Genomic DNA, 12378 nt, shown 5'->3' with positions numbered 1-12378 from the left:
GACATATGTATGACATATGTCATATGTATGACATATGTCATCCATATATATACATATGTGTATATATGGATGACATCAAGCTGTATGCCAGGAGTGAACGACGAGACATCGATTCACTCATTTACATCACAAGGATCTACACCAATGTCACTGGAATATCATTCGGACTGGAGAAGTGTAGTTGGACGGTAAGAAAGAGAGGGAAGGTAGTCAGAACTGAGGGGATCGGACTACCAGAAGGCAACATTGCAGACATAGAGGACAGCTACAGGTACCTGGGGATCCCGCAGGCAAATGGGAACCACGAAGAGGCTGCTAGGAAAGCTGCAGAGAGTAAGACCTGAGGAGTCAGCTGAATGGGAAGAACCAGATCTGGGCAATGAACACTGACGCCCTGCCTGTGATCAGGTACCCTGCTGGGATCATAAAGGACGAGATAGAAGCTACAAGACAAGGAAGCTCCTGACCATGCATGGAGGGTTTCACCCCAAGTCCAGCACCCTGAGGCTGTACGCTAAGCGGAAGGAAGGAGGCCGGGGACTGGTGAATGCAGGAACCACTGTCCAGGTTTAGACAACAAACATCCATGAGTACATCAGGTAGATGGACACAACTGACCGTGTGCTAAGTGAATACCTCAGGCTGCAGAAATCTGGAGAAGAGGAGGGAGAGGAGGAACCATCATGGAAGGACAGGCCCCTGCATGTATGTACCACCGGCAGATAGAGGAGGTGGCTGATATCCAGAAATCCTACCAGTGGCTGGACAAAGCTGGACTGAAAGACAGCACAGAGGCACTAATCATGGCAGCACAAGAACAAGCTCTGAGTACAAGATGCATAGAGGCTGGGGTCTATCACACCAGGCAAGACCCCAGGTGCAGGCTGTGTAAAGATGAGACAATCCAGCACATAACAGCAGGGTGCAAGATGCCAGCAGGCAGGGCATACATGGAACGCCATAACCAAGTGGCTGGCCTGGAAGTCCCGAGGTCAAAATGGGAGACGCCCCTAGGGTGGTGGAGAATGACCGAGCTAAGATCCTGTCGGACTGTGGCTAACCAAAGTAGTGGTGGACAACCAGAGGAAGACGGCCGTAGTGATGGACGTAGTAATACTGAATGACAGCAACATCAGGAAGAAGGAACACAGAAGCTGGACAAATATCAAGGGCTCAGAGAAGAGCTGGAGAAGTTGTGGAGGGTGAAGGAAACAGTGGTCCCAGTGACTCCCAAGATGGGGGAGTGGCTCCAGCAGGTCCCAGGAACAAGAAGGATGAAGAAGGACTAGAGGGGAATATTTTTCTATGTGTGCGCATTGACTTTAATATAATTAAAATGAAATGGAGGACAGGTAGGACAATAAACACAGAAAGATTTGCAGCATATTCAAAGAGCCTGTTGTGTTACCCGAGTAATGAAGCTGCTGCACGATTAGCTGCAGATAAAAACAACCAAATAACAAAAGGGGAAAAAAACGTGTGACTATACCAAGATCTCTGTCTGCACGGGGCAACAGGAGGGATTATATAATAATAATAATAATAATAATAATAATGGATACTTTATATGAAGAGCTCTTTTATAAAGATCACTAGTTTTTAATGTCACCAGTTGATTTTATACCAATTAACTATTGGATGCTCACATAAACACCCCGCAGCAGACACCGAGCAGAAAAAGGCACTTTTTTCACTCATTTTATTTTGGAAGATTCTTGTGGCGTAGATTTGGTTTCACGAGGGATCAGAGAAACATGTTGCTAACACAAACAGACAAAACAAGACGTTAGTCTGATTGAACTAAAATCAGTGATTCGTGTGCTGTCCTCACCTGCAGTCTATGGTAAAGGCCATCAATATTAAAAGCTAGCTGATTGATGTTAACAGTCATTCAGGTAATAGGATACATAACAAATCAAGTACAAAATCAGCTTTGATGTCATCATTCCTGCAGGAAAGAGATTTTTTTCAAAGGCCTTCAACAGTCACAAAGAGACTTCTTCTTCCAACAATTTCCTGGAAATTTCACACGGCCTTTCTGGGAGGTTTGCCTTTGATATTTCCATAATGTAAGTGTTGTACTTGTGATTTCCAAGTGGAACTGATCAATTTTAAAGGTCTGATATTTAAGTATCAGTTTGTAAAGACTGACTTACAGCGTGGAAACAAGAACAACTGAAGATTACTGTGAACGAGGTGAGTTCAAGGGAGGAGACGAAAAAGGGAAGTGCCGAAGTTTCTTCCCCTGGGATAAGAAGTACGAGTCTCGGTGGTCCCGATAAGGTTCTGATAGCCGAGTTCAAATTTGATTATTTACAACATGCAGATCTGATTGAGACACTAAACAAAAAGGGCATCACACACGCACGCACAGCTATGATGACCCCTGCTGTTAGTTCATGGCTCACTGAAGCGACCAATCAAATCATTCCAGTATAGAGCACGCCCATGGCTACATTTGGCCAATGAAGGATGACTATCTAGCTGACGGACCGTTTTGGACGACCAGTTGTAGACGGCCTCTCCGTGCCACACTGGAGTTGGTGTCAGCACGAGCTGCCCCTGCTCTCTGCAGCCCAGTTCCTCTGCTGGAGTCTGAGCGTCTCAGAAAAAGGCAGCTAATAATTATCAAGGAGAGCAGAGTCCAGGAGAGAAGTGCTCTTTGCTCTTTGTCCTTGACTCTCTTTGTCACTTCTTCTAGCTTGCTGAATAAGTTATAACATGTTGTTTCACTTGCCGATCTCTCCTCTGTAGCTCAAAATGTCTTCATCTTCCTCCTCTTACCTTCCCAGTCTGATTCACACTCATCCTCCCTCCTCGTATATCGCTGCACCCTCTTCTCTCCTATCCTGTTTCCTTTCACACTCCCACAACACTTTTCTGTCCTTTGAGAAAGAAGAAATTGAATTCTCGTGCCTCACTGCTTCAGCGTGTTGTCCCTGGGACTCTCCTCCTTGCTCTTTGTGTTCTTCCCTCTTTCCTTTTTTGTTCTCCTACTTCATCCTTGTTTCCATCACTGTCACACTTTCTATTTTCTCCTGTAATTTCAGTCTTTTCTATCCCCTGTTTGCAGACTGCAATTCTTTGCCCCGTTTCTATGCGCTGGGTATTTTTTGCCTTCATTAAATTCTGCCTCCTTCCATCTATAATGCTCCTTTGCCTCTCTGAGCAAAACACCACCACCTTTTTCCCTCAGTTTTGCTTCCCTTCCCCCCTTCTATTCTCCTCTTCTGAGGCTTAAACCCAATTATCTTGTGTTCTAGAGAGAGAAACCACACACACACGGTGGGAACAGCCTGTGGGAAGCAGCGCAGCCGCGAGGGACGGACGCCGTTTGTTCTCCCTTCGGCCGGTCGCCTCCGATCGTGTCAGCAAGACACAAGCGCACATATACACAGACTGAGAAAGCCAGAGATAAAGACGAGAGGGAAATACAGAAAAGGAGGCATTGTATGTCACACACACAAGCCTGTTTAGCTATCTTAGTGAAGACCTTTATTGACATAATGGTTTCCCCAGCCCCTAACCATTACAAATGAATGCCTGACCCTAAACCTAACTGTAACCCTGACACTAAAACCACATTTTGAGCCTCAAAAAGGCCTTCAAACTTGTGAGTGTGTCCTCACAAGTGACTGTTGGTCCTCACAAAGATAGCTAGACAGGAACACACACACACACACAAAGAGAATAACTGACTGAATTGCTTTGATGCTAAAACACACTCTAATCAAAATAACTGGATAAAGATTTATGAATTCATATAAGTTTGGTTCACAATTTTCTTCACGTCAGTTTAAATCAATACAAAATTGAAAGCTGATATTTCATGTTGAATGAACTACTTCAGAATAACCATTTTACTGCATAAATCTCCACAGAAAAAGACCAAAAACCAATAATCACTGATGTTGGTTTGTTTGAGCACGTCGCGATCCCGAGCTTAACATTCCCACCGCTTTAAACGTTCCTAAGCAGGGATGATGAAACGAGCGTCACTGCCCTGTTTGGGTAAAAGTCAGTTACTCAACGACATCTTTATTAAGTGAGCAATGCAGGCCTCCTCTGTTACTCTGTGACTATGAAGTGCATTGAACTCATGATGTGTTTAACAGTCTTGGCTTGCATGTGTTGTATTCTGTCAGTTATTGAAAGAGAAATTACACAGACATTTAATAACGTGTCAAAAGATGTCATGAATGCCTCCTTTATGACTTTTCTTTTTACAGACCAATGTGTGATTAGAATGTGTGATAAGCATGACAGCTCAGCTAAACTGAGGCTTTACGACTACGCAAGGACCAAAATACAAGCATGCTGGTAACACCTCACCCTTTGAGTCATTTCAAACATCTGCGTACCTGAGGGCCAAAAACATGGTTTACAAAAATAAATAAAGGCTATGGTAGCATTGTAAAATGTCCACGAGCGCAGCGTGTCAGCTATAAAACAGCAGTGTTTGGATCTTGAACGCTATGATTTGAAACTGGAAGCTGGAAATTCCACTTGTTTCAGCAACGATTTTGCTATTTTATCCTTTAACTGCTGCTAGGTCATTAGGCAAACCTATAAAATATAAATCTTACATCTCCAGAAATAATTAATCCATTTCCTGGTACGCTTACACCCATCTCTGGAGTTTGCCCTTCCAGGAGCAGCCCCCAAAGCAAAGCCTTTCAGGGCAGAGTGCAGCCTACTCACAGCCACTCTGACAGGACAGAGGGCTGTACTTAGTCACATTGCTGGGAACAACCTCTAATATCTTCCTCACTTTGCCTGACGGCGGCTTCTTCCTCGCTCCTGTTTGATGATATGAAAATATCCGACATTAAATTAGTTTTCTCACATGCTCACAGTGAACGCTGCTGGAGAGGTCAGTTTGCCAGCTGGGCAGCGAGAGAACATTTGCACACGTCTAAACACACACAGGCCCCATAAACAGATGGTGTCTCCTCGTGCACGCACACACACACACAGTGATATGCTGTTAACACATGACCAGGTCCCTCGAGTTTGCGGCCCAAACATTACACACGAGATAACATCGTGTACGTACTTATGCAAAAACGCACACAATCCAGTCATTCACATGATTCTGAAACCAGTTCCCCATCTCTGCACAGTCAAACATGTTCTTCCTCAGTTCGTCATCCTGCTTCCTCTTTACTGTCTCAGAAGTGCAGTCTACAGTGGACCATGCTGTAGCTTCACACCATCAGAGCTTAGTCATCCACACACTGCTGTACTTAATCCACTATCGCTAACACGCACCAACGACGAGCACCTGCGTTCCCCTCAGAGACGTTATCGCTGCTTTGTCATGAGCTGCTGTCATTCAGTGATTGCATCACATCGGAAAGCAATAATCTGCATTCTAAAGGAGAACGGGCACAGACCTAAACGACTTCACCCGTGCACAGTGCACACTATTGTGTCTATGCTGTATTATACAAAGCGCTGCTATAATAGACTCCCTACTTCCAATCATTGAGATCACACACACGCAGCTGCCACACGGATACGCCGCAGCTCAGTGGACACGCCGTTAAATCTAAACCTTAATCTAATCCACTCGTCCTCCCTGTGCGAAGAAAGCAGTCCACTAACAGCAGCAGGTCACTCGGACACGCCCCGATGTTGAAAGCACACTGTGAAAGAAAATGCAGCGAGGAGTTTCCAGAGCATCTAAAAGGCTTCCCTCACAGGGCGCTGACCGCCACTTTGGAAAAAAAAGTTTTCGATTGTTTATAAAGAAACACAAATGCTCTAATTTTACAATTTATACAGTAGTCCATTACTGGCACTTTGAAAATGCCTCTGATGTGGTCCCGCTGCATCACGCTGCTCGATACCCGCAAACAGAACGAACCCTGATAAGAGTATAGAGCGTAGTGGATAAAACCAAGAATAGTTTTAACATGACATCCATTCTTGCAGACTGTAGCCAGACAGCAGACACATGGAGGTGGCAGGACTGATGTGAAGAACAATAACTGGCTCCTTTTTGTCAGGAAATCGTGTCGATTGATGAGCAGAAGTCAAAAACATCCACGCTGTCTTATGTAATAAAGGATATAAAGTAACAACCTTGTCGGCACCGTCTACATAAATCTATTAAACCAACAGACTCAGACCTAAATGGATTAACGCCAGGTTTTATAAGTGCACGAACTACATCAGTCCAATGCATACAACGACTCCAGTGAACCCACTGGGAGGACTGGTCCATTGCTGGAAGGACCATTAACAGCTGAGCAACAGGCTCATCTGGATCCACTCGTGTCCGTCATGTGATGCGTCGCCATGCATGCACAACCAAAGCAAGCCTATTATCGGCTACGCTGCAAACACAAAAACAGCATTAGGAGTATGATAAGGTTGCCACAGATAAGTCCTGATAGAAGGATCATTACGCACATCGTTGTGAGTCCACAGGAGAAAGAAATCTTTAATTTAAGCCCCTGAACTCAGCCCTAAATCTCAACAGAAGAAATCCAGATGTGCCACAGCTACACTGGACTCACATCTGGTAACTGTGTAAGCCTTCACAGGCTAAAGCACATCCAACAGGGTAAAACAACGTTTCAGTAAAAATATTACAGAAATAAAACGGCTACGTCACATTTCGGGTCAAAGATTGTCGCACTCAGTTTCTCGTTTCAGTTTTCGGCTACTGGTCCATGATGGCCTATAAGCCTCATCCCAACCACTCCCACCAGGAAAAAAATCAACAAGTAAATAATTTGAGAGCCTGAAAAAAAAAACAATACAGAATAAAATGAGAATAGTTCTTTAGAGTCAGTCAGCCCCATCGCTAATGGATAAAGTGTTTAAGCTCAATAAAATATCACGATTATATAATGATGGTAGTCATTTGTGTGGGAACATTATCATTCAACCAGGGTAACAGGTAGCAACTAATCCTCCTACAATGTATTATTACAGGATTTAACAGTAAAAAAACAAAACAACAGTTCAGTGCTTTTAAAATGGAAATCGAATGCATAACTTACCCAGTCACTGCAGTGGGTGAGAAAACCCAAACATTAAATCTGGATCCATTTTTGCATCAGATAAAAATGTTACACTAGGCTGTCAACAGTGCAGCACCTGTGTGTGTGTGTGTGTGTGTGTGTGTGTGTGTGTGTGTGTGTGTGTGTGTGTGTGAGTGTGTGTGAGTGTGTGTGTGTGTGAGTGTGTGTGTGAGTGTGTGTGTGTGTGTGTGTGAGTGTGTGTGAGTGTGTGTGTGTGTGTGTGTGTGTGTGTGTGAGTGTGTGTGTGAGTGTGTGTGTGTGTGAGTGTGTGTGAGTGTGTGTGTGAGTGTGTGTGTGTGTGTGTGTGTGAGTGTGTGTGAGTGTGTGTGTGAGTGTGTGTGTGTGTGTGTGTGTGTGTGTGTGAGTGTGTGTGTGAGTGTGTGTGTGTGTGAGTGTGTGTGAGTGTGTGTGTGAGTGTGTGTGTGTGTGTGTGTGTGTGTGTGTGTGTGTGTGAGTGTGTGTGTGAGTGTGTGTGTGTGTGAGTGTGTGTGAGTGTGTGTGTGTGTGTGAGTGTGTGTGAGTGTGTGTGTGAGTGTGTGTGTGTGTGTGTGTGTGTGTGAGTGTGTGTGTGAGTGTGTGTGTGTGTGTGTGTGTGTGAGTGTGTGTGAGTGTGTGTGTGTGTGTGAGTGTGTGTGAGTGTGTGTGTGAGTGTGTGTGTGTGTGTGTGTGTGTGTGAGTGTGTGTGTGAGTGTGTGTGTGTGTGAGTGTGTGTGAGTGTGTGTGTGAGTGTGTGTGTGTGTGTGTGTGTGTGTGAGTGTGTGTGTGAGTGTGTGTGTGTGTGAGTGTGTGTGTGTGTGTGTGTGTGTGTGAGTGTGTGTGTGAGTGTGTGTGTGTGTGAGTGTGTGTGAGTGTGTGTGTGAGTGTGTGTGTGTGTGTGTGTGTGTGTGAGTGTGTGTGTGTGTGAGTGTGTGTGAGTGTGTGTGTGTGTGTGAGTGTGTGTGAGTGTGTGTGTGAGTGTGTGTGTGTGTGTGTGTGTGTGTGAGTGTGTGTGTGAGTGTGTGTGTGTGTGAGTGTGTGTGAGTGTGTGTGTGAGTGTGTGTGTGTGTGTGTGTGTGTGTGTGTGAGTGTGTGTGTGAGTGTGTGTGTGTGTGAGTGTGTGTGAGTGTGTGTGTGTGTGTGAGTGTGTGTGAGTGTGTGTGTGAGTGTGTGTGTGTGTGTGTGTGTGTGTGAGTGTGTGTGTGAGTGTGTGTGTGTGTGTGTGTGTGTGTGAGTGTGTGTGAGTGTGTGTGAGTGTGGTGTGTGTGTGTGTGTGTGGGGCATAAGAAAAAGGACACACATGCACACTATAGGTTTATTAGACCGTGGTTATGAAAGACTTACTTCATCTGTTTGACGATGGTGCTTTTCCCTGACTCTCCGGCCCCTGAGGGATAAGAGACAAGAAGACAATATAAACAGGGTGTGTGTGTGTGTGTGTGTGTGTGTGTGTGTGTGTGTGTGTGTGTGTATGTGTGTGTGTGTGTGTGTTTGACAGAAAGATGGAGATAGAGTGTCAGAGAGGAGGGGTAGGTAGGGAAGAGAGAGAGAGGCAGGGAGGTATGTGCACAGCACAGCAGCAGCGGGTGGAGATGAAAGAGATGGACAAAGTGGCTGAAGCCTTTCTTCCTCAGCCTCTTCCATCCTCCATCTTGCAACAGAGTCAAACAGATTAAACACTCGAGGTTAATTTCGCGCAAAGTATCAATGAATCAATCCCAAACCAATGAAGCAGTGCTGCCTGTGCGGGGCCCTCCACTGCTGCATGCTGCCATTTTTTCGCCTTGGCTTCCATCTGCAGCTAACATCTCTGGTGTAGATGTCATCTTTTACCGACCCACCGACTGATTGCGCGTTAAAACATTTGGACCATCTGCCGTTATTCAAGCAGGTGGCTTCAAAACGACGCAATAGGAAGGAAGGGTTCCTTCAAATGCACAATAAAAAAATCACAACGCATCTTTGTTCTTGTTGTTGAATATAGTTTGTGACAGACGTCGACAGTTTCTGTCTTTTCTTTCTTTATTTCCAACACCAACCCACACCCACCCACACGCGCGCGCACACGCACACACACCACACCTTCCCACGGCCCCAGGGTCTCATTTCTCAGCCCTGGCGCTACCAGCCGAAGAGAAGGGCATTAAAGCCAAGTCTCTTACCGAGCAGCAGCAGTTTAACATCTTTGGCCGCGGTGAGGCCGTCCTCCTTCAGGTTTTTCTCGATGGCTTTGCTCCGATCCAGAGCCGCCCTCTCCTCTGCGCTCAGAGTACATCCCATGGTCAGAGAACACAGCTTGATAGAGTATCGGTACCGGGATCCACGGAAGAAAGCGCAATAATTAGACGAATGAATGAAACTTCAATTGCAAATCCTTTTTCTTTCCTTCGCTGGTTTATTGCCCCCCTTTTCTCTGCTCAGGCTTCGATCCCTCTACGATCCCTGTTTCTTTCTGGGCAGCCGGGTAGAAGCACCGTTAAAGCATTGAAATCAGGGATCCGCTCGGTTTGATCCACAGCGCAACACCGAGACGATATAGCCTCCGCAGCTGGTCGCTTCTCACGCGTGGTCTCGGAGCTGGTCCGTCCTTTATCCGTGTCTTTCTTTTCTCTTTTTTCCTCCGTTAGTAAATCACGATAACGGTTCCCTTCTTCTTCTTCTTCTTCTCCACTCGTCTATTCTGCGTTACTGGGCGGCGGTGCGCATTGCTCGGTTCTTCCGTTTGGCTCCTCCGGGGCGGGCGGCGGCGGGGACTCGCTCTGTAACACTACTGCCTCCCGGTAGCTCCGGTAGGGGCTCAGTGCTCCGTTAGTTCATTCGTTCAGTTGCAGGTTTCTGACGTCAGAGCAGTGAAAACAAATGTGGGAGAGCACATCCACGCTCCCAGTGGCGCGGCCTTGTGGCGCACTGGTATATAGTACCATCATGGGCTTCTATGGGCTCAAAATGTGGTCATAAATATTTTGTACTTGTAAAAAAGATTTGTATGTGTAAAAAAGATTTGTGTGTGGACTTAGAAAAAAACCCTGCAAGTTACAAGTATGGATTTTTGACCCTATTTTTCTTCCCTTCATCTGATTGGTCAATGTCATGTCAATCACAAATGTAACAATCCAATCAGAGAACAGATGGGTTTGGCTGTCGAGGGGCGCTTTTTTTGAACTGCAGGTCCTTGAAGGGAATAAATGCCCTTTTACATGCCAACCCAGCGTTTTCCTTCATCACCACGAAGGAAAACAGTCTGTGGTCGTCCGAGTTTGGTGATTTTTGTGTCACAGGTCTACGTGTTTAATACAGGGACTTCCACAGCCTTTTCAACAGCGCTGCGGACCGCGGGGTGGGGGCGGGCAGTATTTTGGAAATGACAGTCTTCATTACAAAGCTTTCTTCGTTATGAATTAGCATATGTAACCGGTGTGATTCTGCGTTGTGTCTGATAAAAAAGGTAAAAGAAAGAAAGACCTCCAAGTAAATAATTTGCCCACTCCAGCTCCTCTCCCACAGGGGAATTGTAGAAAAAGGGGCGGCATTTATTTTTACATTAAACATAAAATATGCATTTACACGTAACATATTTGACATAAGATAAAACAAAAACAACATGAAATCTGACATACCTGATAAAAAAGGTAAAAGAAAGAAAGACCTCCAAGTAAATAATTTGCCCACTCCAGCTCCTACACCAAATACAGACAGTGGGGAAGAGGATTAGCTCAACCCACCACAGCTCCCAAGCTAGCAAGGAATACATATTCATGCTATCATTTATGGCGCCTAAAACACATTTATGACACACACATACTACACACTTATAACATCTTACAAAAACAGGCTCAATAATGACAATAACTGAATTAAAATCGCAATCATAAACATCAGGGTGGTTAAATATGAATTATGTGTGCTTTAAGGTGCTGGAAAGAAATGACACCCACCTCTCCCACAGGGGAATTGTAGAAAAAGGGGAGAGGCAAAAGGGGTACACTGTATTTATAGTATTGCACCAAAGAAGAAGAAAAGAATGAGGAGGGGCTCTAACTGATAATGAACACAACTACAGGCTTGGAGGTCCTAAAAGTCAGGTATAAAAGGAGAAGTTTGGGGGTTTAGAACACATTTTGTGTAATTATAACAATGTTATTTATGACTCTGTTACATTCACCCCCCAAGAATTACACAAAATCCTAAAGGGTACACCAAAAAAAAAATATAAACCCACAATAACAGATACAGTGGCCTCAAACAAATTCACATCGCATATACAATGAATTAGATCAGCAACATAGCTTCCTCCAAGGAGGATAAGAGACCTGAGACCTGCTCGGCGCCTAGCAAGATCCCAGGACTTTCTATAGACAAAATGAGGTGCCATTTACACCACACAAAACAGGCCATAATATCTATGGGCGTCACTATCAGACTGCACAGACTGACAAAATACAATGAACTCTGTGCCTGTATTATTCTTTTCCAAAAACAATAGCAATGAAAAACATACAGAAATAAGCAAATTCACACATCAATAACCGCTGCTTGAACAGGTTCAACACCAAGGAGTGTTTCAAGTTGAGCCATTGATTCAATCAAGCGACGAACTGGTTTAATGATTCTACCAAAACGTGTGGTAAGTCCTTGATCCACGTCCACATTTTTGGGTTCAAGAGAATGAAAAGTGTGGGACGGGAAAGCAGCAGGGGAGCCTGGGGAGGCTCCATCACCAGCCAGCCCACCAAGATCAGAAACACCCATTATGGGAGGGGTCCCATGAACGCCATCTTCGACCGGGTCAGCGGCAGATTGCTGATGGATCCATGATAGTGTGCGGTCATCACACTCGCCAATGCTGGAGACGGAATCCACAGTCCAGGTGGCAGGAGGTACAGCTCCTGTGCCCCCAAAAGATGTCACAGACCCATCCAGGTCAGACTCAGCGGGGCCACTGACAACGCTCACAGCAGGATGTGCAGCATCGTCATTCAGTGTTGTGTCCAAGGGCAAAAAGTTAACTTGAAGGAGCAGGTTGCGATGCACCACACGCTCATGACCTTCTTTGTCTCTGATACGGCAGATGTGAAGAGCAGGATCCAAGTCAACTACCGTGTACACAACAGGTTCCCATTTGTCAGAGAGCTTCCTTTTTCCTCTGACTCCCTTGTTTGCCAACAACACCTGGTCCCCTAGTGAAAGAGGCAGACCCTTCACTTTTCTGTTGTACTGGTCAGACTGGTGTCTCTGCTCCATTGTGCTGTGTTCCTGGGCTCGGAGCATGGCAGAGCGCAGGTCATCCGTCAGTGACTTGACATAGGTATCATAGTCACAAATGGTGTCATCATGAAGGACATCCCGAAACATGAGGTCAACTGGCAAC

General features: G+C 45.4%; 1 protein-coding gene across 2 annotated transcripts in view; it reads right to left on the bottom strand.

Annotated features, from left to right (window-relative positions):
• Nucleotides 1-9871, bottom strand: part of LOC308392369 (guanine nucleotide-binding protein G(o) subunit alpha) — a 112723-nt gene extending 102852 nt beyond the window's left edge. Inside the window, exons 1-2 of one of the 2 annotated variants that reach the window (XM_080875360.1) lie at nt 9173-9871; nt 8355-8397 (exon numbers count right to left, since the gene is read on the bottom strand). In XM_080875360.1, coding sequence (XP_080731486.1) covers nt 8355-8397; nt 9173-9290 — 161 coding nt within the window. In that variant the 5' untranslated portion in view covers nt 9291-9871. The remainder of the gene's footprint in view (nt 1-8354; nt 8398-9172) is intronic. The other variant, XM_080875359.1, reaches the window with a different exon arrangement.
• Nucleotides 9872-12378: the final 2507 nt, after the last annotated feature.

Source organism: Rhamphochromis sp. 'chilingali', assembly GCF_963969265.1.
Source record: "Rhamphochromis sp. 'chilingali' genome assembly, chromosome: 2".
NCBI classification, from domain to species: domain Eukaryota; kingdom Metazoa; phylum Chordata; class Actinopteri; order Cichliformes; family Cichlidae; genus Rhamphochromis; species Rhamphochromis sp. 'chilingali'.
Note: the sequence above shows the minus strand (reverse complement) of the source record. Positions and strands in the feature narration are given on the sequence as shown.